At 40.4% G+C, this 26,975-nt stretch overlaps 1 protein-coding gene across 1 annotated transcript in view; it reads left to right on the top strand.

Moving 5' to 3' along the window:
• FBN1 (fibrillin 1) overlaps positions 1-26,975 on the top strand; it is a 250,589-nt gene that overhangs the window by 212,647 nt on the left and 10,967 nt on the right. Inside the window, exons 54-63 of the mRNA XM_061180331.1 lie at positions 414-533; positions 2,514-2,636; positions 3,926-4,057; positions 5,983-6,108; positions 6,683-6,889; positions 8,727-8,852; positions 9,111-9,233; positions 19,495-19,611; positions 19,878-20,006; positions 20,776-20,895. Of these exons, the coding sequence (XP_061036314.1) occupies positions 414-533; positions 2,514-2,636; positions 3,926-4,057; positions 5,983-6,108; positions 6,683-6,889; positions 8,727-8,852; positions 9,111-9,233; positions 19,495-19,611; positions 19,878-20,006; positions 20,776-20,895 (1,323 nt within the window). The remainder of the gene's footprint in view (positions 1-413; positions 534-2,513; positions 2,637-3,925; positions 4,058-5,982; positions 6,109-6,682; positions 6,890-8,726; positions 8,853-9,110; positions 9,234-19,494; positions 19,612-19,877; positions 20,007-20,775; positions 20,896-26,975) is intronic.

The raw sequence follows: 26,975 nt of genomic DNA on the forward strand, positions 1-26,975 counted from the left end.
ACTTCTTGGAGAATGATGTAATGTAAGGCCAAACTGGAGATGTATTTCTAGCTTTAAGTAAGCGAAAACTTTTGACTTGTGAGAGAAGCCTTGTTTTAACCCTTTGAGTATCTATTCCCAGTAGATGTACTTCATAATGTAGGAGGCTGGGGACACTCATGGTGAAGAGCACTGTAAGGGCTAAGAAGCCCAGGTACCATTACTGTTACTGCCACTGCCACTTAGCAAGTCAGATTTCACAGCTATAAATCTGTGGTGATAAGACACGTGCACTCCCTTCTCAAGGACAGAATGAGAATAAAACAAGATGTTAGAGATCAAAATATTCCGACAGAAAGAAAGGTATTCTCTGAGTCCAAGTCCATTTTTCTCCCAATCCATCATGTTTTGACTACACTTCTGATCACCTGCAGATACTGATGAGTGCTCGGTGGGCAATCCTTGTGGAAATGGAACCTGCAAGAACGTGATTGGAGGTTTTGAATGCACCTGTGAGGAGGGATTTGAGCCTGGTCCAATGATGACTTGTGAAGGTAAGCCTCTTAAACACAGAATAGTTGGTTACATGTTCTGATCACAGGGACAGTAGTTGGTTGATTATAATTCTGAATATTAAATACCACTCAGGGTATATAAAATAAGGAAAATCTGGGCCTGGTGGGCCATGCTATCATTTCTTCTCTATGTGGCCTCCTCTCTGCAGAGAGTATCTGAAAAAGATGTAAGTGGTTCATGGCACAAGTTATGCCGCATCTCATGCAGAGTTCTTGTTGGTGTCTCTACTACTAATATTTATTTTTTATTTTATTAAATTTATGTATTTATTTATTTATTTTTGGCTGTGTTGGGTCTTCGTTGCTGCACACAGACTTTCCCTAGTTGTGGCGAGCGGGGGCTACTCTTCGTTGCGGCGCACAGGCTTCTCATTGCGGTTGCGGTGGCTTCTCTTTGTTGCCGAGCATGGACCCTAAGCGTGCAGGCTTCAGTAGTTGTGGCACGTGGGCTCAGTAGTTGTGGTACGTGGGCTCAGTAGTTGTGGCTCACAGGCTCAGTAGTTGTGGCTCGTGGGCTCTAGAGCTCAGGCTCAGTAGTTGTGGCGCATGGGCTTAGCTGCTCCACGGCATGTGGGATCTTCCCGGACCAGGGCTCGAACCCGCGTCCCCTGCATTGGCAGGCGGATGCTTAACCACTGCGCCACCAGGGAAGTCCTCTACTACTAATATGTAGATACAACACCTGCCTTGTCTACTACCCTCTTTCTTATTTTCCATTCCCCCCCCCGCAACCTTTTTTCTTTGTATCCCGTGTGCCCTTTCTTTTTCTATTTCTTTTCTACTCATAGAAACATCTACACACTGAGATAACCACCAATATCCTTTAACCGTCTGGGAGCAATCACAGCAAAAGAGGCTGTCCATACTCTCTAAGCAACTGTCAGTATGCCTGGTAGGATATAAGGAAAGAAAGAGGGATGTAAGGAAAGGGAGGGAGTGTCTAGAATAGTGGTTCTCAAAGGGTGGTCCCTGGATCAGCCACATCAGCATCACCTGGGAACTTGCTAGAAATGCAGATTTTCAGGCCTCGTCCCAGACCTCCTGAATCAGAAACTCTAAGAGTGGGGCCTAGCAGCCCTCCAGGTAATTCTGATGCACTCTCAAGTTGAGAACCACTGGTTTAATAAAAGAATGAAGGGGAGGAGACAGTAAAGTGGATATTAAAGTGAGCTCTTCATTAGAAATATGACCCATCAATACTCAAAGTTGTTGGTGAATTTTTAAATCATGATCTAGGGTCTCACTGACGTTCTCAGTCAGGATCATTGGCCTTAGGGAGAAACATGATAATCAAGATGGTCTGTTTTAACCCTGCTTTTCCAAAATATATTCTGATGGTTCCAAACTATGCAATCTACAGAAATCACTTCTATCTGTTAATCTATCATTATTATTATTCCTAGCTATTTAAGGCTATAACTTAGGCATCAGTGTGAAATTATTCAGAACACCATTTTCTTGGGCATAAAAGAATCACTGTTACTTCACAGGAGCCTCTCTTATTTGGGGAAGGGGAGGTGGTTAATGATATTGGATGGGTTGCTTCTGTTCTGACAGCAGTTGACTTGGCAGTTGTTTTGGCTGAATGGGGTAAAACTGATCCCCACTCCATGTGGCTTTAGGGAGAGGCAACTGGTCAACTTGAGACTTCAAAGCCAGGATTTCAGAAAAGCTCCCAAATGTAGGGTGACCTGTAATTTCTCATCCAGCTAAATAACAGTTAATAGTTATACCAGCACAATAGGCATAAACTGAGTTTGTACTGGAAGAAGATGTATGATCACCCTACTTATACCAATTATAAAATAACCAACTCAATTTTATAATTCTTTGAACATCAAAGACTGCTTGGCCTATCCATGTTTATGACAATGAAGCATTACCACTTTTGCTAAAAGTATATTCCTTTTTTTGGTTGATGCCTATGATCCATTATTCTCTTATTACATTCTGCCACAGATATAAACGAGTGTGCCCAGAATCTGCTGCTCTGTGCTTTCCGATGTGTGAACACTTATGGCTCCTATGAATGCAAATGTCCCACTGGATATGTTCTGAGAGAAGACAGAAGAATGTGCAGAGGTGAGACACTCATGTTCAAGGTCATCTAAGCCAGGGAGCCCTAACTTTGTCTATGATGGGAGGTGTCCCTCCAAAGCTTCCAATCAGTAGAGGAAGGCTGGGAATTGGGGAACACTGCTGTAGTCCGTGGATAATATGGGGGTTGTCATTGCTACCTTTTCTCCTAAATTGTAGCTTAAAGCTGAGTCGAGGGCTGCACTACAGATCCTTTATAGTTCACCATGCATTGCATGCCTGTGACATGCCAGCCATTCTGCAAGGTGTGAAGATATCAAGAAAAAAAAGACATTTCCCCACATGTAAGAAGCTCAATATGAAGAGGTTGAGGCAGATATAAATAATCATATCCCAGTATGATAACTGAGAACACAAAAGAAGGAATATGAAAGAATAATCCCCATCACTAAGGGATATTATAGTCCAAAAATGGGGTAACACATGGAATCTACTTTAAACAATGCTTACTGAACACCTGCAATTTCCAAAGCACTGGACTAAGCTCTGTTATACAAAGATGGGTAAATCCTGGGGATCCTTGAAGAGCTCTGATTTGCTCCTCCCAAAGTCTTAAATGAGCAGATATCTGTTCTCCTCAAATGGCTTAAATAGAATTTTTCTTAAAGGTAGGAAAATTCCCTAAGTGAGAGCTCCATGTCACATGCAGGCTAAAGTCCAAATTTTTCAGCTCAGATAATATAACAGGGAAAGATAAAGAGAGGGAAATGCCATAGGACAGAAAGTAATGAATGAAGAAGAGCCACACTTCGAGAAAAAAAGGAAATGGAGGGAAAAACCAGTAGAGAAGAAGATATTTGTGGATGCTTGTCTTTTCCTCAAAGTATAAAAACCAAAACTTTCATTATTATATTTCACAATGATTCTAATATATTATTCTGATATTAAGATATAATCTATTATATTGTTATAAGTATTGTATAATGGAAGCTTTGGTTTATTATTATATCAGTATGATAATGCTGTTGTTATAATTATCATCATATTATGAAAGCCCTTTATAAGGCCTTTTTAGTTCAATTCGTCAAAAAGAATTGGAAATCACACTTCCTGCCTTTGAAGAATTTATCAGAGAGAAATGTCTTCATTAAGTTCAAAGGGGGTTAGAAGACTCCTTCCCATCTTAAGAGACCACCTCCCAACAATGCAAAAGGAAGTAGGTTAATGCTGAAATAGTGTCAATGAAAATTGGTTACTGAATACCATTTTGTGTTTAAAAGGCAGGAAATTAAGGCAGCTCCTTTTATGAATCTGTGGTTGTACATTCTTTCCAGATGAGGATGAGTGTGAAGAGGGAAAACACGATTGTGCTGAAAAACAGATGGAATGCAAGAACCTCATTGGCACGTACATCTGCATCTGTGGACCTGGGTATCAGCGAAGACCCGATGGAGAAGGCTGCGTAGGTAAGGGCATCCCCACCAAAGGAGCTTTGAACGAGTGGGAAGTGACAAAGGACAGAAGAGACGTGGGCTCTGAGTCCTTGTGGACACTGTGTTCTTCTTGCCTCTCTTACCTCATATCATGACTTCCCGTAGAGGTCCCCTTGCCTCTCGATTATCTATGAATTCCACCAGCAACATCATTCTCTTCCTCTGAGCTGGCCTTTGCCTGCTTTCTAGGCCCAGTTTGCTGCCAGGATTAGAAGACCAGGTATTTCCTCTGGTCCCTTCCTTTACTGTTTTTATACTCCTTTGTTGTTTTGGGGTCAGTTCTTTCCACCACATTGGAATACCTCTCTATTGACTTAACTTTCTACCACCCCCCTGACATTGAGTCCAGATGCCTGGTCCCTGTGAACCGGGAGCATTACTAGACCACGGGGATCTACATCCAGAGAAACTGGTCTTGTCTAGATTGAGGCCCAGGCACTGGTATTTTTTAAAGCTCCCCAGGTGATTCTAATGTGGCTTCAGCCTTGAAAACCATAGTAGACCAGGGATTGGCAAACCACAGCCCTAGGGCCAAATTCAGCCTGGCAGTACGCCAGCTGTCTTTGTAAATAGACTCATATTGGAGCCCAGCTGTAACCATTCATTATTTTCCATGGCTGTCTTCATGCCACAATAGCAGAGCAGAGTGGAGCAGTTGCAACAAGAGATCAAATGGCCTGCAAAGCCTAAACTGTTAACTGTATATTATATAGTAATACTATAACATTACTGTTACTTACAGAAAAATTTTCCTGGCCTCTGCTTTAGTCAGTAAATATAAGAAAAAAATACTAGAAAATTCCCACATATATCCTTTTCCTTTTTAATATTCAATCACATCAGGAAAGTATAGTGTATGTTGTTGGTCAAGAAGCTTAAGAAACTCATTGTCCTCTTACTCTGTAAGATACAGAATTAAACGGAAGTTGAAGAGCAGACTTTCAAAGCACAGGAAAAGCATGTGGATTTATGATCATACACTGGATCTTCTGGGATCAGTGGTTTTCAGCCTCAGGTGCACACTGGAATCACTCAGAGAGCTCAGGTCCCACCTCAGATATTCTGATGTAATTGGTATCAGGGTGGCCTTGGCATTGGGAATTTTGAGCTGTTTTAACGCTGTTCTGGATGTCACCTTCCAAGCCTCTGCCTCTCGTAAGGAGATCTCTGCCTCAGGGGCTTGAAACTATTCTCAGTTGGAAGTGCCTAGGCAAATTACTTTATGATCTTTCTAAACAATCATAAGACTCTCCAGCTATTTTAAGGCTTTTTTGTAAACCTGGGAGACTGAATTAGGATTCCTTAATGTTATTGAAGTATTATAATAAGCATAATCTACATTGAATCAGAAGATTAGTATAGATAAACTCCCTCAGGTCAAAACTGACCATCACAGACATTATTCTAGTGAAGTATATTGTAATATTTCTTTAACAGATTGATCTTAAGGTTTTTTTCCTTCATTTAAAACAATCCTTTGAGAATCCTCTACATGTACAGATATGGAAAGTTTTAAATTTTATTAAGTGAAAAATGTAAATGTACCTAAAATGCTATCATCTGTTTAAGTATATAAAAATGCTATCAATTGTTTTTAAAAGGGTGGAGGTACATGCATGAATGGTTGTATTTGTTTGTATGGGCATAACTCATCTCTAGAAGGATACTTTAGAAACTGGCAGTAGCACTGGTTCCTTCCCAGGAGGGGAGTTGGGTGGCTGGGGAAAGGGGAGGGAGGGGCACATTTGCTGAATATTCTTTTTGTACCTTTTGAATTTGGAACAATGTTAATAGGTTACGTATTCACAAACTAAATTTTTAAAAGAAAAAGAATCCATCTTTGTACAAAGCAGACAGATGACTCCTCTTGTTTTTGGTCCTTCAATTAAACCACACAGATGAGAATGAATGTCAGACCAAGCCTGGGATCTGTGAGAATGGGCGCTGCCTCAACACCAGGGGGAGCTATACCTGCGAGTGCAATGATGGCTTCACAGCCAGCCCCACCCAGGATGAGTGCCTTGGTGAGTACAGATGACAGGATGCTTTTGTAACCCCCCACTGGGACACTTGAAACCAGATCTCTTATTTGAAATGATAGAAACTGTTGAAACTTGAGCAAGGGTTAGAAATGTTCATATTTTGGAGATGACTCAATGACCGTGATTGTCCATTGGGTTTAGCACCACCCTGCCGCTAAATTCTTCCTTTGCTAATTGTATCACTGAATCACTTGCTTGGAATTTCTTTCTCAGCTGCCTTTTTAAGCCCTTGATGCTCAGGATCAGTTTCCAAGTGTTTCTCTGCCCCTCTCTATAGCATGACTATTCCCCCATATTTCTGGGAGCAGATAGAGTGATAACCTTGTTGAGGCCAATGCCTTTCTGCCCACTTACTGAATTTCTTGTCTTTCTTGTTTTCCCCAGATGTCATCCTTTCTCTCTTACTGCCGTTTCCAGCTTTCCCTTCTTGCTCCTTCTCACCCAGGGTAAAGTGTTACATCCTTCTTGGGTTTTATATCTGACCAAATTCTGAATACCTTGTTATGCTCCTAACATTCCCCCAAATTTTCTCTTTGCAATATCATGTCCCTTCCAGACAACCGGGAAGGGTACTGCTTCACAGAGGTGCTCCAAAACATGTGTCAGATTGGCTCAAGCAACAGGAACCCAGTCACCAAGTCTGAATGCTGCTGCGACGGAGGAAGAGGCTGGGGTCCCCACTGTGAGATCTGCCCTTTCCAGGGCACTGTGGCTTTCAAAAAACTCTGCCCCCATGGCCGAGGGTTTATGACCAATGGAGCAGGTACTTTATTTTGTTCTGATTTTTGACCAACAAGAGCAGGTACTTCATTTATGGTCCAAAAATACACTTTCAGGGAATTTGTTTCATGAAGAACAGATGAGAATACAGAATCTATAATATGGGCCTAGGCTGAGTTGCATAGTATAGGTTGACAAAAAGTCTTCATTATGGTATTTTAGATATTCAGGTTCATGTTGCCAAAGTGTCCTTGGTCTGATTAAATTGTGTGTGCTTGAGTCCCTGCCTCTGCATTACGAGTCCTCAACTTTTCAAGCCAAAGTTTGTTATAAGTCAGTTACTGGTTACTCAGAATATAATTTTTTAGATAAACTTTGGAATAAGTGATCACTAAATTCCTAAACTAGTCCGCCAATGTGTATTTTATCTCATAAAATTGGCTGAAATATACTGCATGAAAGAAGTATAAACAATGCTGATACACAGTCAGCCTTCCATATCTGTAGGTTCCACATCCGTAGAGCCAACCAACCCTGGATTGATATCGATTCGAGGTTGATTGAACCTGCAGTGCCAGCTATACTATGCCATTTTATACAAGGGACTTGAGCGTCCGTGGATTTTGGTATCAGTGAGGGGGTCCTGGAACCAATGCCCTGGATATGGAGGGGCGATTGTATTGGCAATTAAGACAATTGCCTCTGGAAAAGTGCAAGCTGCTTGAACTTGTGAGGGATGAGGAAGCTGTTGAGGTGTCTGAGGCAACTCTGAAAAAAAATTTCAGGCCTGTGTTTATCAACAGTAACTGCAATTGTTTTCAGTCTCATGAAAGAGAAAGGAGAAAGACTTTTTGAGCTCCTTGGGAGGAAATCAGAAGTGAGAGGAGAAGAAAGAGATTAAAGAGGATTTGTGTTCATGTTAGAAAGATGTGGCTGACAGTGGAATAACAGAACTGGATGTGGTAAAAGACAGAATAGATAAGATGGAATGACCAAAAGCAGTTTATGATTCTTTGGAGGATATGAAAATGAGAGGGTGGAAAGACTCATTTCCTGAGACCAATGTGGGTATGCTAAATTGCATTTCAGAGTAAACTTGAAAAAAATCAGGAAAAATAAGAGCTGTTGATTGATTGATAGAAAATGGTTACTTGGCAATCAAAGGCTAAGAACTCACTTGGTATTGGCATCCCGCCAAGCAGTAAGGCAATAGATGGGTCAAGATATGGGGGACAGTGTCTTTAATGCCCAACAGTACATATTGACCAAATCTTTCTCCCTGTGGTGGAGCTGTGAATAAGGGTCTCTTCCCTAGCAGGCTGCAAAAACTCAGCCCAGCGATCCACTGATGCCTCCCTCAACCAAAGGAGGGAAGTTTGGTCCCATTTCCCCAGTAGTATGCAATTTGTTATTTTTCAGGATTAACTTTAAACACAACACAAAGAATAAAAAGAAAACTTTCCTTATTTTGGACATACACTATTAGAAGAAAATGGGATTTCTTTATCAAAAGGATCTTCTGCTGTGATTCATTTATGAGATGTCTGGAGGAGGCAAGCTTGGTGGCATGAGATGGAGCAAGGAGCTAAATATGTCTAGATGAGGTGGTTGTTCTCTGGACCCAATGGAGAAAAACAATATAAATTTAGAAGAGCAATTATTAAGTTTTCCCCTATAGTCTAATAATAAAGTTATTCATTTCCCTTTCAATATAGTTACCATTACATATGAAACTTATGCTGTCATCCCTTTGGTTTAATTCCTTAGGTCCATAATATAGTCACACAGTTTTAGTATTTACAGTGAAGTGACCCCTGTGTATGAATGTTGTCCATTTTATAATGTCTTTCTCATTTTACTTTCTACTCATTAAATTATAGATATTGATGAGTGCAAGGTTATTCATGATGTTTGCCGGAATGGGGAGTGCGTCAATGACAGAGGATCGTATCACTGCATTTGTAAAACTGGTTATACTCCAGATATAACCGGAACTGCCTGCATAGGTAAGTGCTCTATTTCTGATGCTCAGGTTTATTCCCGGGTGGAAATTGTACATTATGGTGAAAAAAAAAAAAAAACCTCAAACTAAAAATCTAAAAAGCCTGTGTAATTTCTTAAGGAAATATAAGACAGTGATAAAAGACTATACAGAATTTACTTTTTCCTTCCTCAAAACTAGGATTCTTTGTTAGATGCTGTGGGTATTGAGCATTTAGGCATCTTTTTAGATGGGTGGTCACATTGTATCTCTTTGATCATAGATCTGAATGAGTGCAACCAGGCCCCCAAACCCTGCAATTTTATCTGCAAGAACACAGAAGGGAGTTACCAGTGTTCATGCCCGAAAGGCTACATTCTACAGGAGGATGGAAGGAGCTGCAAAGGTAAAGTACAATTTGCCTTCACCCACTCATCTGTCTCGTGGGCACATGGTCGCATTCCTTGTGCCTTTGAGGGATCCAAAGCTGAAAGACCCTCTCTGCAGGCAAGAAGTGCTTCCCTGGGGTAAGTGCCTCCCTGTGACCCACCTCCTATTCTGGTTGGAGGGAGGCTGAGGCCAGGGAGATTGCAGAGGACCAGTGGCAGCAGCCATCCTCACTGCCTGCCCCATGGGCATCCATGGGGGACGTCCATGAGCATCTCAGACAGCAGGGCCAGCTCTCCAAGGCTCAGGTGGATCAGACACCTGATCACATTAATGCAATAAATAGAAAACAGAAAGGATGTAATCAGTCTATTCAATAACTATATAGTCCAGCATGGTCCTGCCTACCTCAGGTTAATCAGTGCCATGATCCTAGAGAACACTGTGCCTAATTAAGTAAACACTTGGTCTAGGTTTTTGTTCTGCAAAATAGGGCCATTCCTGACCCCCAGCAGCTTATTTATTTGAGACATAGATATTACAAAGAATTAAGAAACAGCAAAACTCTCTGCAGAAATTCCTGATCAACCAGAAGTTATCCTTTGCAAAATTATATTGCTTTAAATTTGTTCTTGTAATAAGAACTTCACATATTGAGTGAATAGCACAAGTGAGTCAGACTCAAGGATAATTTGAAGAAGGAAAGGTAGACCAGATGGCAGAATAAGAGTGTGTTCTGCCATGAAGCCTGGAAGGAGAAAAAGGGAAGTAAAGGAAGTTAAATGGTAGGATGGAGTGGAAGAGGAGAGCAAAGAGAAGTACAGCCATCAACCCTTTTCCTCTGTCTGCTGAAAGGGGGAGAGTTAAGAGGCAGGTAATACAGGATAACATATGGACAATGCTTGAAATTTTCCTGTGCAGCACAAGTCCTATATAATCCTGCAGTATGGGGAGAGGAAGTTGAGAGAGCTACTCAAAAATTCTGTCTTAAAACATAGAACTTATTCTACATCTGTGGCTCACAGTGAGTTCTGGGCAGTGTGAGGCTACAGCTCACAGCCACAAACTTATTTGTGTAAATGAAAAACCAACTTCAGGGGAAAAATGTCTCAGTGTGTATACTATCTGTACGAATCAAAACAAATTTACAGCATCTTTCTAACTTGTGGGGGCAGAAAAATCCTAAAAATTTCTAGCAATTAAGAGATGGAAAATGAAAATAAATGTATAGTAGTAGTTATGTTCTTTTACAATGTATTAATATGAAAAATATCTGTAATACTCTGATTTTAGGAATACAAAAAAATTTTTACAGATCTACTTACAATATAAGACTCTATTTTTCTCATAAGGTCTAAATTCTTCTACATACTTGGCATATATGACTGACTAAATATCAAAATGAGTGGTGCAGATACATGTACTATTGAAACAGAGGAAAGAGGCTAGAAGGATGACCCCAAGGGAAGTGAAGAACCAGCACTCACCCCATGAGAGATGGGTAGGAACCAAGTAAGAGGAAAAAAGGGGATTCTTGGATTCCCCTTCTTGGATGTGAAAACAGCAAGTGTTGCTGTTCTTAATGGTGTAGTTAAAGATAGTATTGTAAGGTTGGAGGCTGAGACAAGATGGTGGGTTAGAAGGATGTGACCTCACCTCTTCTTATGAAAACACCAAAATCACAACTGCCTGCTGAACAACTATTCACAAAAAAAACCCCACTGGAACCTACCAAAAAATATACAGTAAGTCCCCTACATACGAATGATTTCCATTCCAAGAGTGCGTTTGTAAGTCTAATTTGTTCATAAGTCCAACAAAGTTAGCCTAGGTACACAACTAACACAATCAGCTATATAGTACTGTACTGTAATAGTTTTATAATACTTTGCACACAAATAATACATAAAAAAACAAACACAAAAAATAAACATTTTTAATCGTACAGTATAGAACCTTGAAAAGTACAGTAGTACCAGCTATACCAGTGCTGTTTTTACACTTGCTTCCAGACATCCTGGGCTTGAAATAAAGATACTGTACAGTACTGTATTCTATACAGTACTGTAAAGTACACAAAAGCACAACCACTTGTAGGGGATGCACACAAAACAATGTACACCAGACACATGAACTAACTTACATGATTGATTGGACATGTGAATGCACATTTGCATCTTTCAAAGTTCGCAACTTGAAGGTTCATATGTAGGGGACTTACTGTATCCTACATCCAAAGACAAAGAAGAAGCCAGAATGAGATGGTAGGAAGGGCGCAATCACAATGAAATCAAATCCCACACACACTGGGTAGGTGACCCACAAACTGGAAAATAATTATACCACAGAAGTTCTCCCACAGGAGTGAAAGTTCTGAGCCCGACACTGCCTCCCCAGCCTGGGGGTCTAGCAACGCAAAGAGGATCCCCCAGAGAAACTGGCTTTGAAGGCCAGTGGGGTTTGACTGCGGGAATTCTGCAGGACTGGGGAAAACAGAAAATCTGCTCTTGGAGGTGCACACAAGATCTCATGCGCACCAGGACCCAGGGAAAAAAGCAGTGATCTCATAAGAACCTGGGCCAGACCTACCTGCTGGTAACTGGAGGGGTCTCCTGCAAAGGTAGGGGTGACTGTGGTTCACAGTGGGGACAAACACTGGAGGTGGTGGTTCTGGAGAGTACTAATTGGCATGAGCCCTCCTGGACACTGCCTTTATCTCACCAAGACCTGGCCCCACCCAACAGCCTGTAGGCTCCAGTGCTGGGACACCTCAGGCCAAACAACCAACAGGGCAGAAACACAGCCCCACCCATCAACAGACAGGCTGCAAAAAGTCTTCCTGAGTAAACAACTGCCCACTAAACACCCCCCCTGACACAGCACTGCCCACCAGAGGGATAAGACACACCTCCACCCACCAGTGGGCAGGAACCAGTCCCTCCCATCAAGAAGCCTGCACAAGCCTCTTAGACAGGCCTCATCCACCAGGGGGCAGAGAGCAGAAGCAAGAAGAACTACAACCCTCCAGCCTGCAGAATGGAAACCGCAATCAATCACAGAAAGTTAGACAAAATGAGACAGCAAAGGCATATGTCCCAGATGAAGGAACAAGATAAAATCCCAGAAGAACAACTAAATGAAGGCAATGAAGGCAATCTACCTGAAAAAGAATTCAGAGTAATGATAGTAAAGATGATCTAAGATCTTGGAAAAAGAGTGGAGGCACATACTGTGAAGATACAAGAAATGTTTAACAAAGACCTGGAAGAACTAAAGAACAAACAGGCAGAGATGAATACAATAACTGAAATAAAAAATACACTTGAAGGGATCAATAGCAGAAATAACTGAGGCAGAAGAACAGATAAGTAACCTGGAAGACAGAATGGTGGAATTCACTGCTGCAGAACACAATAAAGAAAAAAGAATGAAAAGAAATGAAGACAGTCTAAGAGACCTCTGGGACAACATTAAATGCACCAACATTCGCATTATAGGGGTCCCAGAAGGAGAAAAGAGAGAGAAAGGACCTGAGAAAATATCTGAGGAGACAAATAGCTGAAAACTTCCCTAACATGGGAAAGGAAACAGTCACCCAAGTCCAGGAAGCACAGAGAGTCCCAGGCAGGATAAACCCAAGGAGGAACACACCGAGACACATAGTAATCAAACTGACAAAAATTAAACACAAAGAAAAAATATTAAAAGCAAGAAGAGAAAAGAAACAACATACAAGAAAACTCTCAGCTAATTTCTCAGCAGAAGCTCTTCAGGCCAGAAGGGAGTGGCACAATATATTTAAAGTGATGAAAGGGAAAAACCTACAACTAAGAATACTCTACCCAGCAAGGCTGTCATTCAGATTCAGAGAAATCAGAAGCTTTACAGACAAGCAAAAGTTAAGAGACTTCAGCACCACCAAACCAGCTTTGCAAAAAATGCAAAAGGAACTTCTCTAGGCTGAAAAGAAAAGGCCACAACTAGAAACAAGAAAATTATGAACAGAAAAGCTCACTGGTAAAGGCAAACATACAGTAAAGGTAGGAAATCACCTACACCCAAATATGATATCAAAAACGAGCAATGGTGAGACGAGGAGAGTACAAATGCAGGATATTGGAAATGCATTTGAAATTAAAAGACCAGCAACTTAAAACAATCTTGTTTATATATAGACTGCTATATCAAAACCTCATGGTAACCACAAACTGAAAATCTGCAATAGATACACACACAAAAAAGAAAGAGAAATCCAAGAGAACAAAAGAGGAAGGGAAGAGAAAAGACCCTCAAAAACAAAGACAAAACAATTTTTAAAACAGCAATAAGAACATACATATCGATAATTACCCTAAGTGTAAATGGATTAAATTCTCCAACTGAAAGACGTAAACTGGCTGAATGGATAGAAAAACAAGACCTGTATATATGCTGTCCACAAGACACCCACTTCATATCTAGGGACACATACAGACTGAAAGTGAGGGGTTGGAAAAGGTATTCCATGCAAATGGAAATCAAAAGAAAGCTGGTAGTAGTACTCATATCAGACAAGATACACTTTAAAATAAAGACTGTTACAAGAGACAAAGACAAAGGAGGACACTACATAATGATCAAGGGATCAATCAAAGAAGATATAACAATTGTAAATATATATGCACCCAACATAGGAGCACCTCAGTATATAAGGCAAATACTTACAGCCATAAAAGGAGAAACTGACAGTAACACAATACTAGTGGGGGACTTTAACACCCCATTTTCATCAATGGAGAGATAATCCAGACAGGTAATCAATAAGTAAACATAGGTCTTAAATGACACATTGGACCAGATGGACTTAATTGATAGCTACAGAGCATTTCATCTGAAAGCAACAGAATACACATTCCTCTCAAGTGCACATGGAACACTCTCCAGGATAGATCACATGGTGGGCCACAAAGTGAGCCTTAGTAATAAGAAAATTGAAATCATGTAAAGCATCTTTTCCAACCACAACACTATGAGATTAGAAATCAACTAAAAGAATGTGGAGGCTAAACAATATGCTACTAGGGACTTTCCTGGTAGTCCAGTGGCTAAGACTCTGCACTCCCAATGCAGGGGGCCCGGGTTCAATCCCTGGTCAGGGAACTAGATCCCACATGGTGCAACTAAAGATCCTGCATGCCACAACTAAAAGATCCCACAAGTAGCAACAAAGATCCCATGTGCCACAACTAAGACGCGGCACACCCAAATAAATATTTAACAATATGCTACTGAACAACCAATGGATCACTGAAGAAATAAAAGAGGAAATCAAAAAATACCTAGAGACGAATGAAAATGAAAATGAAAACACGACAATCCAACACCTACGAGATGCAGCAAAAGCATTTCTAAGAGGGAAGTTTATAGCAATACAATCTTACCTCAGGAAACAAGAAAAATCTCAAGTAAACAACCTAACCTTACACCTAACGCAACCTGAGAAAGAAGAACAAACAAAACCCAAAGTTAGTAGAAGGAAAGAAATCAAAAAGATCAGAGCAGAAATTAATGAAATAGAGATGAAGAAAACAATAGAAAAGATCAATGAAACTAAAAGCTGGTTCTTTGAAAAGATAAAATTGATAAACCTTTAGCCAGACTCATCAAGAAAAAAAAGGGAGAGGGCTCAAATCAATAAAATTAGAAATGAAAAAGGAGAAGTTACAACTGACACCACAGAAATACAAAGGATCATAAGAGACTGCTACAAGCAACTGTATGCCAATAAAACGGACAACCTAGAAGAAACAGACGAATTCTTAGAAAGGTACAATCTCCAAAAACAGAACCAGGAAGAAACAGAAAATATGAACAGACCAATCAAAAGTACTGAAATTGAAACTGATTAAAAAAACCCCAACAAACAAAAGTTCAGGACCAAATGGCTTCACAAGCAAATTCTATCAAACATTTAGAGAAGAGTTAACACCTATCCTTCTGAAACTGTTAGAAAAAAATTGCAGAGGAACACTCCCAAACTCATTCTATGAGGCCACCATCACCCTGACACCAAAACCAGACAAAGATACCTCCAAAAAAGAAAATTACAGGCCAATATCACTGATGAACTTAGAGGTAAACATCCTTAACAAAATACTAGCAAACCAAATCCAACAATACATTAAAAGGATCATACACCATGATCAAGTTGGATTTATCCCAGGGATGCAAGGATTTTTCAATATCTGCAAATCAATCAGTGTGATAGACTACATCAACAAATTGAAGAATAAAAACCATATAATCATCTCAATAGATTTGCATAAAAATCTTTTGACAAAATTCAAAACCCATTTATGATTAAAAAAAAAAAAAACTCCTCTCCAGGAATTGGGCATAGAGGGAACATACCTCAACATAATAAAGCCCATATATGACAAACCTACAGCTAACATCATATTCAATGGTGAAAAGCTGAAAGCATTTCCTCTAAGATTAGGAACAAAACAAGAATGTCCACTCTCGCCACTTCTATTCAACATAGTTGTGGAAGTCCTAGCCATAACAATCAGAGGAAAAAAAGAAATAAAAGGAATCCAAATTGGAAAAAAAGTAAAACTGTCACTGTTTGCAGATGACATGATGCTATACATAGAAAATCCTAAAGATGCTACCAGAAAACTACTAGAGCACATCAGTGAATTTGTTAATGTTGCAGGATACAAAATTAATACACAGAAATCTGTTGCATTTCTATACATCAACAACAAAAGATCAGAAAGAGAAATAAAAGAAACAATCCCATTTATCATCGCATCAAAAAGAATAATACACCCAGGAATAAACCTACCTAAAGAGGCAAAAGAACTGTACTCTGAAAACTAAAAGACACTGATGAAAGAAATCGAAGATGACACACACAGATGGAAAGATATACCATGTTCTTGGATTGGAAGAATCAATATTGTCAAAATGACTGTACTACCCAAGGCAATCTACAGATTCAATGCAATCCCTATCAAATTATCAATGGCATTTTTCACACAACTACAACAAAATATTTTAACATTTGTATGGAGACACAAAAGATCCCAAATAGACAAAGCAATCTTGAGAAAGAAAAATGGAGCTGGAGGAATCAGGAGGAATCAAGTATAGTCTCACTTCAGACTATACTACAATGCTACAGTCATCAAAACAGTATGGTACTGGCACAAAAACAGAACTATAGATCAATGGAACAGGATAGAAAGCCCAGAAATAAACCCATGCACCGATGGTCAATTAATCTATGATAAAGGAGGCAAGGCTATACAATGGAGAAAAGACAGTCTCTTCAATAAATAGTACCTGGAAAACTGGACAGCTACATGTAAAAGAATGAAATTAGAACAGTCTTGAACACCATACACAAAAATAAACTCAAAATGGATTAAACACCTAAATGTAAGACTTGATACCTTAAAACGCTTAAAGGAAACCATAGGCAGAACACTTTGACATAAATTGAAACAACATCTTTTTCAATCCGGCTCCTAGAGTAATGGAAATAAAAATAAAAATAAACAAATGGGACCTAATTAAACTCAAAAGCTCTTGCACAGCAAAGGAAAAACCATAAACAAAACAAAAAGACAACCCACAGAATGGGAGAAAATATTTGCAAATGATGCAACCGACAGGGAATTAATCTACAAAATCTACAAACACCTCATGCAGCTCTATATCAAACAAACAAACAAACAAACTACCCAATCAAAATATGGACAAAAGATCTAAATAGACATTTCTCCAAAGAGAAATGGAGAAGTGTGCCCCTTGGCCACACAGATGGCCAAGAGGCACATGAAAAGATGCTCAACATCACTAATTATTAGAGAAATGCAAATCAAAACTACAGTGAGATATCATCTCACACCAGTCAGAATGGCCATCATCAAAAAGTCTACAAATAGTAAATGCTGGAGAGGGTGTAGAGAAAAGTAACCCTCCTACACTGTTGGTGAGAATGTAAATTGGTACAGCCATTATGAAGAACAGTATGGAGGTTCCTTAAAAAACTAAACATAGAGCTACCATATGAACCATGGTTCCTTTTGAACCATGGTTTTATCTGGAGAAAACCATGGTTCAAAAGGATACATGCACCCCAATGTTCATTGCAACGCTGTTTACAATAGCCAAGACATGGAAACAACTAAATGTCCATCAATAGAGGAATGGATAAAGAAGATGTGGTACATATATACAATGAAATATTACTTAGCCATTAACAAGAATGAAATAATGCCATTTGCTGCAACATGGATAGACCTGGAGATTATCATACTAAGTGAAGTAAGTCAGACAGAAAAAGACAAATATTTCAATATGATCAACTGCTTATCAATATAAGCAATATGATATTGCTTATATGTGGAATCTAAAAAAAAATCATACAAATGAACTTATTTACAAAACAGAAACAGACAAACTTAGAAAACAAACTTATGGTTACCAAAGGGGAAAGGTGGGTGGGAGGGACAGATTAGGAGTTTGGGATTGATATATATACACTACTGTATTTAAAATAGACAACCAACAAGGACTTACTCTATAGCACAGGGAACTCGGTTCAATATTCCGCAATAACTTAAATGGGAAAAGAATTTGAAAAAGGATACATGTATATGTATAACTGAATCACTCTGCTGTACACCTGAAAGTAACACAACATTGTTAATCAACTATACCCCAATATGAAATAAATTTTTTTTAAAAATCACTGAATTGTCCCCCTCACCTGTTTGCAGGTAAGCTTCAGTAACCGTGTGATGGTGCTCTAGCAAGTCCCCTGGGGTCATAGAGAAGGGAGGCCACCTGCTGGCAGGAGACATACAGCTGCCAATCATGCAGAAACCAGAAAAGCAGAAACAGCAACTCCCCAGCAATGGAAAGAGCACAGGATTGGCTCCTTTTTAAGAGATGTCAGCACTGGGAGAAATATGGGCAGTTCTTTAGTTCAGGTCCACTCCAGATATTAGTCTAGCCAGGAACTGGCACTGATTTGCAGCTCCAAGCACAGCTCTGTATACAGTGATAAAAGAAGATCACAAGGGAGGGAGGGAGGGAGGCAGGCAGAGAGCCAGGCAGGAAGGAAGGTAGGCCGATAGATTCCTAAATTCTCTGCAGTTTCTTTGTTTTTTTTTGATTAAAATTCAACTAAAAGCTGGAACACACTTTGTATCTCTTGAAGGTTTAAAAGAGCTATGGAGTTCAGAAAGAGCCACAAGCTCTGGCAGTGAGGAAAGAGGCCTGGTCAAAGTGGAGGATTTTATTGAGAAGTGGAAAATAATGTTGGATAAATACTGTAGGCAGTCTTTTAAAAAATGCTATTAGCTTATCACAATGATTTTTTTTTCTTTCCTTTGTTTCCTTCCTGATTACTCAATTTTGTTTTATCCAAAGGAGAATCTAAACAAAAAAGTTAGTTTTGTTTGGTTTGACCTGGTTGACCAGCTCATTTGAGAAGATTAAAAACAGCAAACAGGAAAGAACCAAGCCGAGAAATTCATTTCCACCCTCAACACTTCTTTTTTAATTAATTAATTTATTTATTTATTTTTGGCTGTGTTGGGTCTTCATTGCTGCACGCGGGCTTTCTCTAGTTGCAGTGAGCGGGGGCTACTCTTTGTTGCGGTGCGCAGGCTTCTCGTTGTGGTGGCTTCTCTTGTTGTGGAGCACAGGCTCTAGGCGCGCGGGCTTCAGTAGTTGTGGCTTGTGGGCTCAGTAGTTGTGGCTCATGGGCTCACCTGTTGTGGTGCACAGGCTTAGTTGCTCCGTTGCATGTGGGATCTTCCCGGACCAGGGCTCGGACCCACGTCCCCTGCATTGGCAGGCAGATTCTTAACCACTGTGCCACCATGGAAGCCCAACATTTCTTTTTATATTTTAACTTGAATAGATCTTTTCAGTGCTTTGGAAATTTTTGAGAATCCTTAATCTTTTATTTCATTTTGTAATTCATTTAAATTTTATAATTTATTGGACATTTCTTTGCTGAGAAATTTCTGCATTCCTATAACTAAAGGGAATGGGTTTTTCTTGGATCCCCAAAGAAATGCATTTTTGGTCTGAATTGAAACCATACTTTATCTTTCAAACCCTTATCTCCTGGGTTCCTCCTAGCCATTTGCTGTGGCTCTCTTCTGACCAGGTCATTTGAGATGTAGAAAAGAAAACTCAAGAGCTGCTCCCTAGGGCAGCTTCTAGGTACCTGGGCTTCAGCTCAATTCCAATGCCCATCTTGCATTTTCTTATAGATCTTGATGAGTGTGCAACTAAGCAGCACAACTGCCAGTTCCTGTGTGTTAACACCATTGGCAGCTTCACATGTAAATGTCCTCCTGGATTTACCCAACACCATACTGCCTGCATTGGTAAGTGGGAGGGGAAAAATCCTATATGGAGTGCAGCTATTCCTCTAAGGGATTGTTTTCGAGCACTTCTGCTGTTGGAATAAGAAAATAAAACTCAAAAAAATATGTGAGTACATGTATGTGTGTCTGTGTGTGTGTGTGCATGCGTGTATGTGAAAAGTTATTGGCCTTTTCTGAGCAAATCACCCTTCTTTCTTTCTTTCAAACAACACAAAGACAGCTTTGGGGAAGTTTCACCCTCTCCTTTCCCCCACTGCTTCTTACAGATAACAATGAATGCACCTCTGACATCAACCTGTGTGGGTCTAAGGGCATTTGCCAGAATACTCCTGGAAGCTTCACCTGTGAATGCCAGCGGGGATTCTCACTTGATCAGAGTGGTGCCAGCTGTGAAGGTGAGTAGAGCCCTTAGCTTGATCCAGCTGGTTGGTCCTTGTGGAGGTGGCCTATGAACACCTGCATCATCATCCTCTATGAGACATCAGAACTGAGCACAGGGGAGATAGCCAGCTGAAGATGGGAAATGTTTTCTCTAGTTTGCACGGGTCCCATATCTTAGAGATCCATCTTTTGTCTCATGCTTGATTGTGTCCATTGACACATGCTTCTTCTGAATATAACAAGACTTTTCCTGCTCAGTTGTTAATTTAGTCTAATAGGGAATGACCCAGTCAAGAAAAATAGCTAGATTCCTGAATTTGACTAATTTTCTAGTCACTGGATCCAGAGTCTTAGAAGGATTCCCTCAAAGTGGATTAAATATATGAGGAATAGCTCTTCTGCTAATATATGTTTAAATGTTTTACTTGTAGTTCTTAGGATTTTGTTTTTGTACTGACATTTTGGTTTCTAATTCTGGCACAAATAAGGAAATATAAATAATTTACACAGCTGTCTCATAGAGTGCTCTTGTGCCTTGCATTAGTTTCTTCATCATTTTTATTTGTGGACTTTACCAGGGATATATGAATGTTTTTTTCCTTGGACTTATCAAAAGCTCCAGAGTAGATATTCTTGAAGTTTTTGGTGGTAGAATAATTTTTTAAGGATCAGATTTCTGATGAAATTGCCTTTCACTTTCATATGCATATAAATTTTGCTTCAGAGAACACCTCTGAGACAAGCATTGATGTGACTTAAAGGCGACTCTGCCTTCTTTTTCAGATGTGGACGAGTGCGAAGGAAACCATCGCTGCCAGCATGGCTGCCAGAACATCATCGGGGGCTACAGGTGCAGCTGCCCCCAGGGCTATCTCCAGCACTACCAATGGAACCAGTGTGTTGGCAAGTAGTTTTCCCTTGTTCACAAGATGAATTGCTATCAGCTCCCATGAGTCAGAAAACTGCTTTCTTTCTAAAAACTTTCAACTTGTCATTGAAGCAACAAATACTCATTTCAAATTGTCCGTACCTGTTGAATCCAGAAGAAAGTCACAGCCTTTGCAAAGTAGCAAACTAAGAAAAAAAAAATAATGATAAAGGGTATTTTGAGGGCATTTGAAATGAAATGTCCCCAGAATTCCTTGACTCCCAATATCCCCTTGCTGTCCTGCTTCATTGCTAGTCATCAGCCCACATGGAGTTCTCTTCACCTTAGAGGCCAACAAAATCCTGCTTCTGACTGTAGTTTATCAGCCAGCTGGAGGCTATTATGAGCAACTTTTGGCCAGAAGACGCAGAAGTGGTTCCATTGAGTGCTATACATCTTTGGGGCAGAGTGCAAGCAGCAAACACAAAAAGTTTTTTTCAGGATTGCTAATTTGCTTTGAATAATAAGGGAGTCCCCCAGAATCTCCCATTAAATTGAAGCTGTCATTTTTGATTCCACAGTGTCATAGGAAAATAACTCTTAATGAACATCAGAGAATCCCAACATTGCAAATTTAGAGGGACCCCAATCCATCTAGCCCAAGCCCTTTGTTTTACTGATGAAGGCTTAGAAGCCCAGGAAGGAAAGGTAGTCTGTCCTTACTGGTTCTTTGGTGGCAGGACCAGAGCTAGAACCCAAGGCTCTTAGCTTCATGTTTTAGGGCTGCCTTTCTAGTGTCACCTTCACTTGTTTTTTTTTTTCATTCAGCGAGTAGCACTGCAAGCTTTGTGCTCTGGTGACCTGTTTTGGCTACCACTCTCTTGGGTACAGAGCCCTCCTTAGCAAAAACAAAGAGCGACTGCCTTCTGGGTGGCTGCTCCACATGGCAACGCTTGACTTTACTCCAAATGAAGACACATTTGGTATGTGTTCATTTATCAAACGTGTGTCTCTCTCATCTGGTTTGATTCTTTACAAGATGCGGTTTTGCAGAGGTGAGTAGTGTTGGCTAAAATGACCACAGTGCTAGAGTTTAGGCTGCACAGCTTGCTGATTAGCTGTCTGGTTTTAATAAAAAGCCCTTTGTTATCAGCTCAGGAAGGTCTTGGATTTTAATCACCAGTTTCTGACATTGTTCACAGAACTTCCAGCATGAGCTTTGTTGATTCAATACCCAGCATATGAGCCTATCTGCCCTTATTACGTAGGTCCCTTGAATGAAATTGGAGCTGTGGAGAAGAGTATAAAAGAGATGAGGTCTGTCACTGCTGGGCCTTACCCTCCTCTTCCTACACTCTGTCCAGAAATAGTAGAGATAGCCAGGTCATGCCCTCGTTGCCTGGAGATTCTATTTTGGCCCCATGAAGATCATCTCCTGCCTGGGACTTGTAGAAGAATGAGCCTGTTAGGAAGTGGTAAGAGAGGGGAGGATCAAGATGACAGAATAGGAGGATGTGGAGCTCACATCCCCTCACAAACACATCAAAAATACATCTACAGGACTTCCTGGGTGGCTCAGTGGTTAAGAATCTGCCTGCCAATGCAGGGGACACGGGTTGGAGCCCTGGTCCGGGAAGGTCCCACATGCCGCGGAGCAACTAAGCCCGTGTGCCACAACTACTGAGCCCGTGTGCCTAGAGCCAGTGCTTGGCAAGAAAGAGAAGCCACCACAATGAGAAGCCTGCGCACCTCAGTGAAGAGTAGCCCCTGCTCGCCGCAACTAGAGAAAGCCCGTGCACAGCACTGAAGACCCAATGCAGCCAAAAATAAATAAATAAATTGATTAAAAAAAAAAAAAAGTACATCTCCATGTGGAGCAACTCTCATGGAAAACCAACTGGAAACTGGCAGAAGACTTCTTATTCAAGCAAAGTGGCAGGAAAGATCTCCATGAAGCTGGGTAGGGTGGAAAAAATAAAAAAGAAGGCACTGGGATGCGACTGGAACCCCTGGGACGATCTGTAAAGGAGGGAAGGTCCACGTGGACAGCCCTCACCCCGAGGAGCTTCCTTGCCTGCTGGGAGGTCTGCTGGGACAGATGGAGGGAACCGGACTCTACTTGTGAGGGGTGCACACGTGCCGGCTTGCTAGCAGTCAGGGCAGAGAGAGACCAGCACTGACAGCTGCCACCTTGCCACACTTCTCAGTCTGCAACTCATGTGGGGCTGGGCTGCCAGTATAAGCAGTGACCAAGTGCTGAATCTCAGGCAGGGGCGGGTCTGGCCACGGTGGATTTTGTCACAGCACACACACCAGGTGGTGCCACAGAAACGCATGACTTGGGTGGACAGGCCCTGGAAAGGAGTACGGAGAGGTTGTTTCCTGGCAAGAGCACTCATCTCCACCCATTCCACCCCACAGCTTGGAGCCGGATCTGGGGTGGGCAGGTCCTCAAAGTGGCCTGTCACAGAGGCAGTCCAGGTTCCAGACAGTAGCACAACCACCTCGATCCCTGCAGCCACAGCACCCTGGCCTCCAGGACCAGCCCACTCCACACCACAGCCTGGCACTAGGTCTGGGATGAATACAACAGAAAGGGACACAACCTTGGGCTGCTTCTCAGCAGAACCATGGACACCTGCATGGGTGGCACTTAGGTTTGCTGTGACCACACAGGCCTTACTTGCTTCAGCAGTCACCTCCTTTGGGACAGAGCACACACTCAAGGGCAACGGAGCCTGATCAAACCTGACCCTCAGGGCTTCTACTCCAACAAGTGTGGAGCAGACACCACCCTGACAGGGCTGTGACAGCCACAGAGCAAAGAGGAGGCCCCACCCAACATCCAGGTTAGGCTATGGATGCACAACACCAATCACATCCTCTATCAAAGGAATAATGGCCAGCACACTCTGAGGGAAGACGTGGCTGGCATCCATACCATAAATAGCCTTCTCACCAAAAATATTGGAATCACACAGTCTACACAGGGATGCTCCCACATAAAACACCCCTTCAAGACCACAGTAGATAACTTTCTCTGTCTCTATGAATTTAGGAGAAACAGTTAAGTAAAATGAAAAAGCATAGGAACTATTCCCAGTTAAAAGAATAAGAGAACCCCGCTGAAAGAACAGATAATGGAATAGACCTCACCAGTCTACTAAACCCAAGTTCAAAAAGGAGGTAAGAAAAATGCTAAAGAATTAAGATTATCAATAGAAATGAAGATTAAACAATGAACTAGAAACTATAAAGAGGAACCAGTCAAAATTAGACAACTCAATTGGTGAGATAAAAACCAATCTAGAAGCAATGAATAGCACACTAAATAACACAGAAGAACAAATAAGTGATCTGGAAGACAGAATAATGGAAATCACCCAATCAGAACAGCAGACAGAAAGAAAAGTGAAAAAAAATGAAAGCAACATATGGGGCCTATGGGATAATACAAAGTGTGCCAATCTACATATAACAGGGGTTCCAGAAGGAGAAGAGAGAGGGAAGGGGATCTAAAATGTATTTGAAGAAATTATGGCTGAAAACTTCCCAAACCTAAAGAAGAAAACAGATATCCAGGTACAGGAAGCACAAAGGGTCCCAAACAAGATGAAACTAAACAGACCCACACCAAGACATATCATAATTAAAATGGCAAAAGTTAAAGAGAGGATTCTAAAGGCAGCAAGAGAAAGATTCAGTTACAAGGGAACCCCCATAAGACTATCAGCTTATTTCTCTGCAGAAACTTTGCAGGCCAGAGGGAGTGTCATGATATAATCAAAGTCTTGAAAGGGAAAAACCTGCAACCTAAGATACTCTACACTTGGCAACATTATCATTTAGAATACAAGGAGAGAGAAAAAATTTCTCAGATAAACAAAAACTAAAAGAATTCAGCAATACTAAACCTACCCTAAAAAAAAAAAATATTGAGGGAATTCCCTGGCAGTCCAGTTGTTGGACTCCACGCTTCCACTGCAGGGGGCATGGGTGTTATCCCTGGTCAGGGAACTAAGCTCCCACATGCCATGTGGTGCAGCCAGGAAAAAAAAAAAAAAAAAAAGAAATATTGAAAGGTCTTCTCTAAATAGAAAAGCAAGAATCTATAGGAAAGGGATAATCCCAATAGGAAAGGCAAATATATAAAAGGATTGAAGATCACTTAAGCCAGTACATAGATTAAAAAACAATCAAAAAATTGTTGTAAAGGTGATTATATCTACAATTAATAGCAAAAGCATAAACATGAAGATGTAAAATAGGACATCAAAATCATAAAATTTGGAGGAGGGGACTAAAAAATGTAGATTGTTTAGAATGTGTTTGAGCTTATATGACTCTCAGTTTAAAGCAAGTAGATATAGTTATGGGTCAACATACTTGAAAACCAGGGTAACCACAAATTAAAAACATAAAATAGATTCACAAAAACCAAAAAGAAGGAAACTCAAACATAATATTAAAAAAACCATCAAACCACAAAAGGAAAAACAAAAAAGAAGACATGAACAAAGAAGAACTACAAAATCAACTGGAGAACAAGGTTTAAAATGACAATAAATACATACCTCTCAATAATTACTTTAAATGTCAATGGACTAAATGCTCTGATCGAAAGACACAGTGGCAGATTGGATAAAAAACAAGAACCTATAATATGCTGCCTACAAGACACTCACTTCAGGGAGAAAGACACACACGGATTGAAAGTGAGGGGATGGAAAAAGATATTTCATGCAAATGGAAATGACAAGAAAACAGGGGTAGGAATACTCATATCAGGCAAAATAGACTTTAAAACAAAGTCCATAAAGAAAAAGAAGGACATTATATAATGATAAAGGGATCACTACAAGAAGAGGATATTACACTCAATAATACATGCACCCAATATAGGAGCACCTAAATATATAAAACAAATACTAACAGACATAAAGGGAGAAATTGACAGGAATACAATTATAGTAGAAGACTTTTACACCCTACTGACACCAATGGACAGATCTTCCTCAGTGAGGCAGCAGAGGTCCTAAATGACACAACAGACCAGTTGGACCTAATTGATATCTACAGGACACTACATCCAAAACAAAAACACCAGAATACACATTCTTTTCAAACGGACATGGAACATTCTCTAGGATAGACCACTTCCCAGGTTACAAAACAAGCCTCAAGAACTTTGCGAATATAAATTATTTCAATCATCTTTTCTGACCACAATAGTATGAAATGAGAAATCAACCACAGAAAGAAAAATGGGGAAAAAAATGAACACATGGAGACTAAACAACATGCTACTAAAAAACCCAATGGGTCAACAATGAAATCAAAGAAGAAATCAGAAAATACCTCGAGACAAACAACAATGGAAACACAATCTTACACAATCTATGGGATGCAGCAAAAGCAGTTTTAAGGGGGAAGTTCACAGCGATACAGGCCTTCCTCAAGAAACAAGAAAAATCTCAAACAAACAACTTAACCTACCACCTAAAAGAATTAGAAAAACAACAAGCAAAACCTAAAGTCAGCAGAAGGAAATAATAAAGATCAGAGAGGGAATAGATAGAGATTTTTTTAAAAACCAGAAAAGATCAATAAAACCAAGAACCAGTTTTTTGAAAAGATAAACCAAATTGACAAACCACTAGCCAGGCTCACCAAGAAGAAAAGAGAGGACCCAAATAAAATAAGAAATGAAAGAGGAGAAATAACAACTGATACCACAGAAATACAAAAAATCATAAGAGAATACTGTGAACAGTTATATGCCAACAAATTGGACAACGTAGAAGAAATGGACAAGTTTTTAGAAACATACAGCCTGCCAAAACTGAATCAAGAAGAAACAGATAATTTGAACAGACCAATCACTAGAAGTAAAATAGAATCTGTAATGAAAAAAACTCCCTGCAAACAAAAGTCCAGAACCAGACTGCTTCACTGGGGAATTCTACCGAATATACAAAGAAGAACTTATACCTAGCCTTCTCAAACTATTCCAAAAGATTTAAGAGGAGGTAACACTCCCAAAGTCATTATATGAAGCCACCATCACCCTGATGCCAAAACCAGACAAAGACACTACACAAAAAGAAAATTACAG

Source organism: Eubalaena glacialis, chromosome 2 (genome assembly GCF_028564815.1).
Source record: "Eubalaena glacialis isolate mEubGla1 chromosome 2, mEubGla1.1.hap2.+ XY, whole genome shotgun sequence".
In the NCBI taxonomy this organism is placed as follows: Eukaryota; Metazoa; Chordata; class Mammalia; order Artiodactyla; family Balaenidae; genus Eubalaena; species Eubalaena glacialis.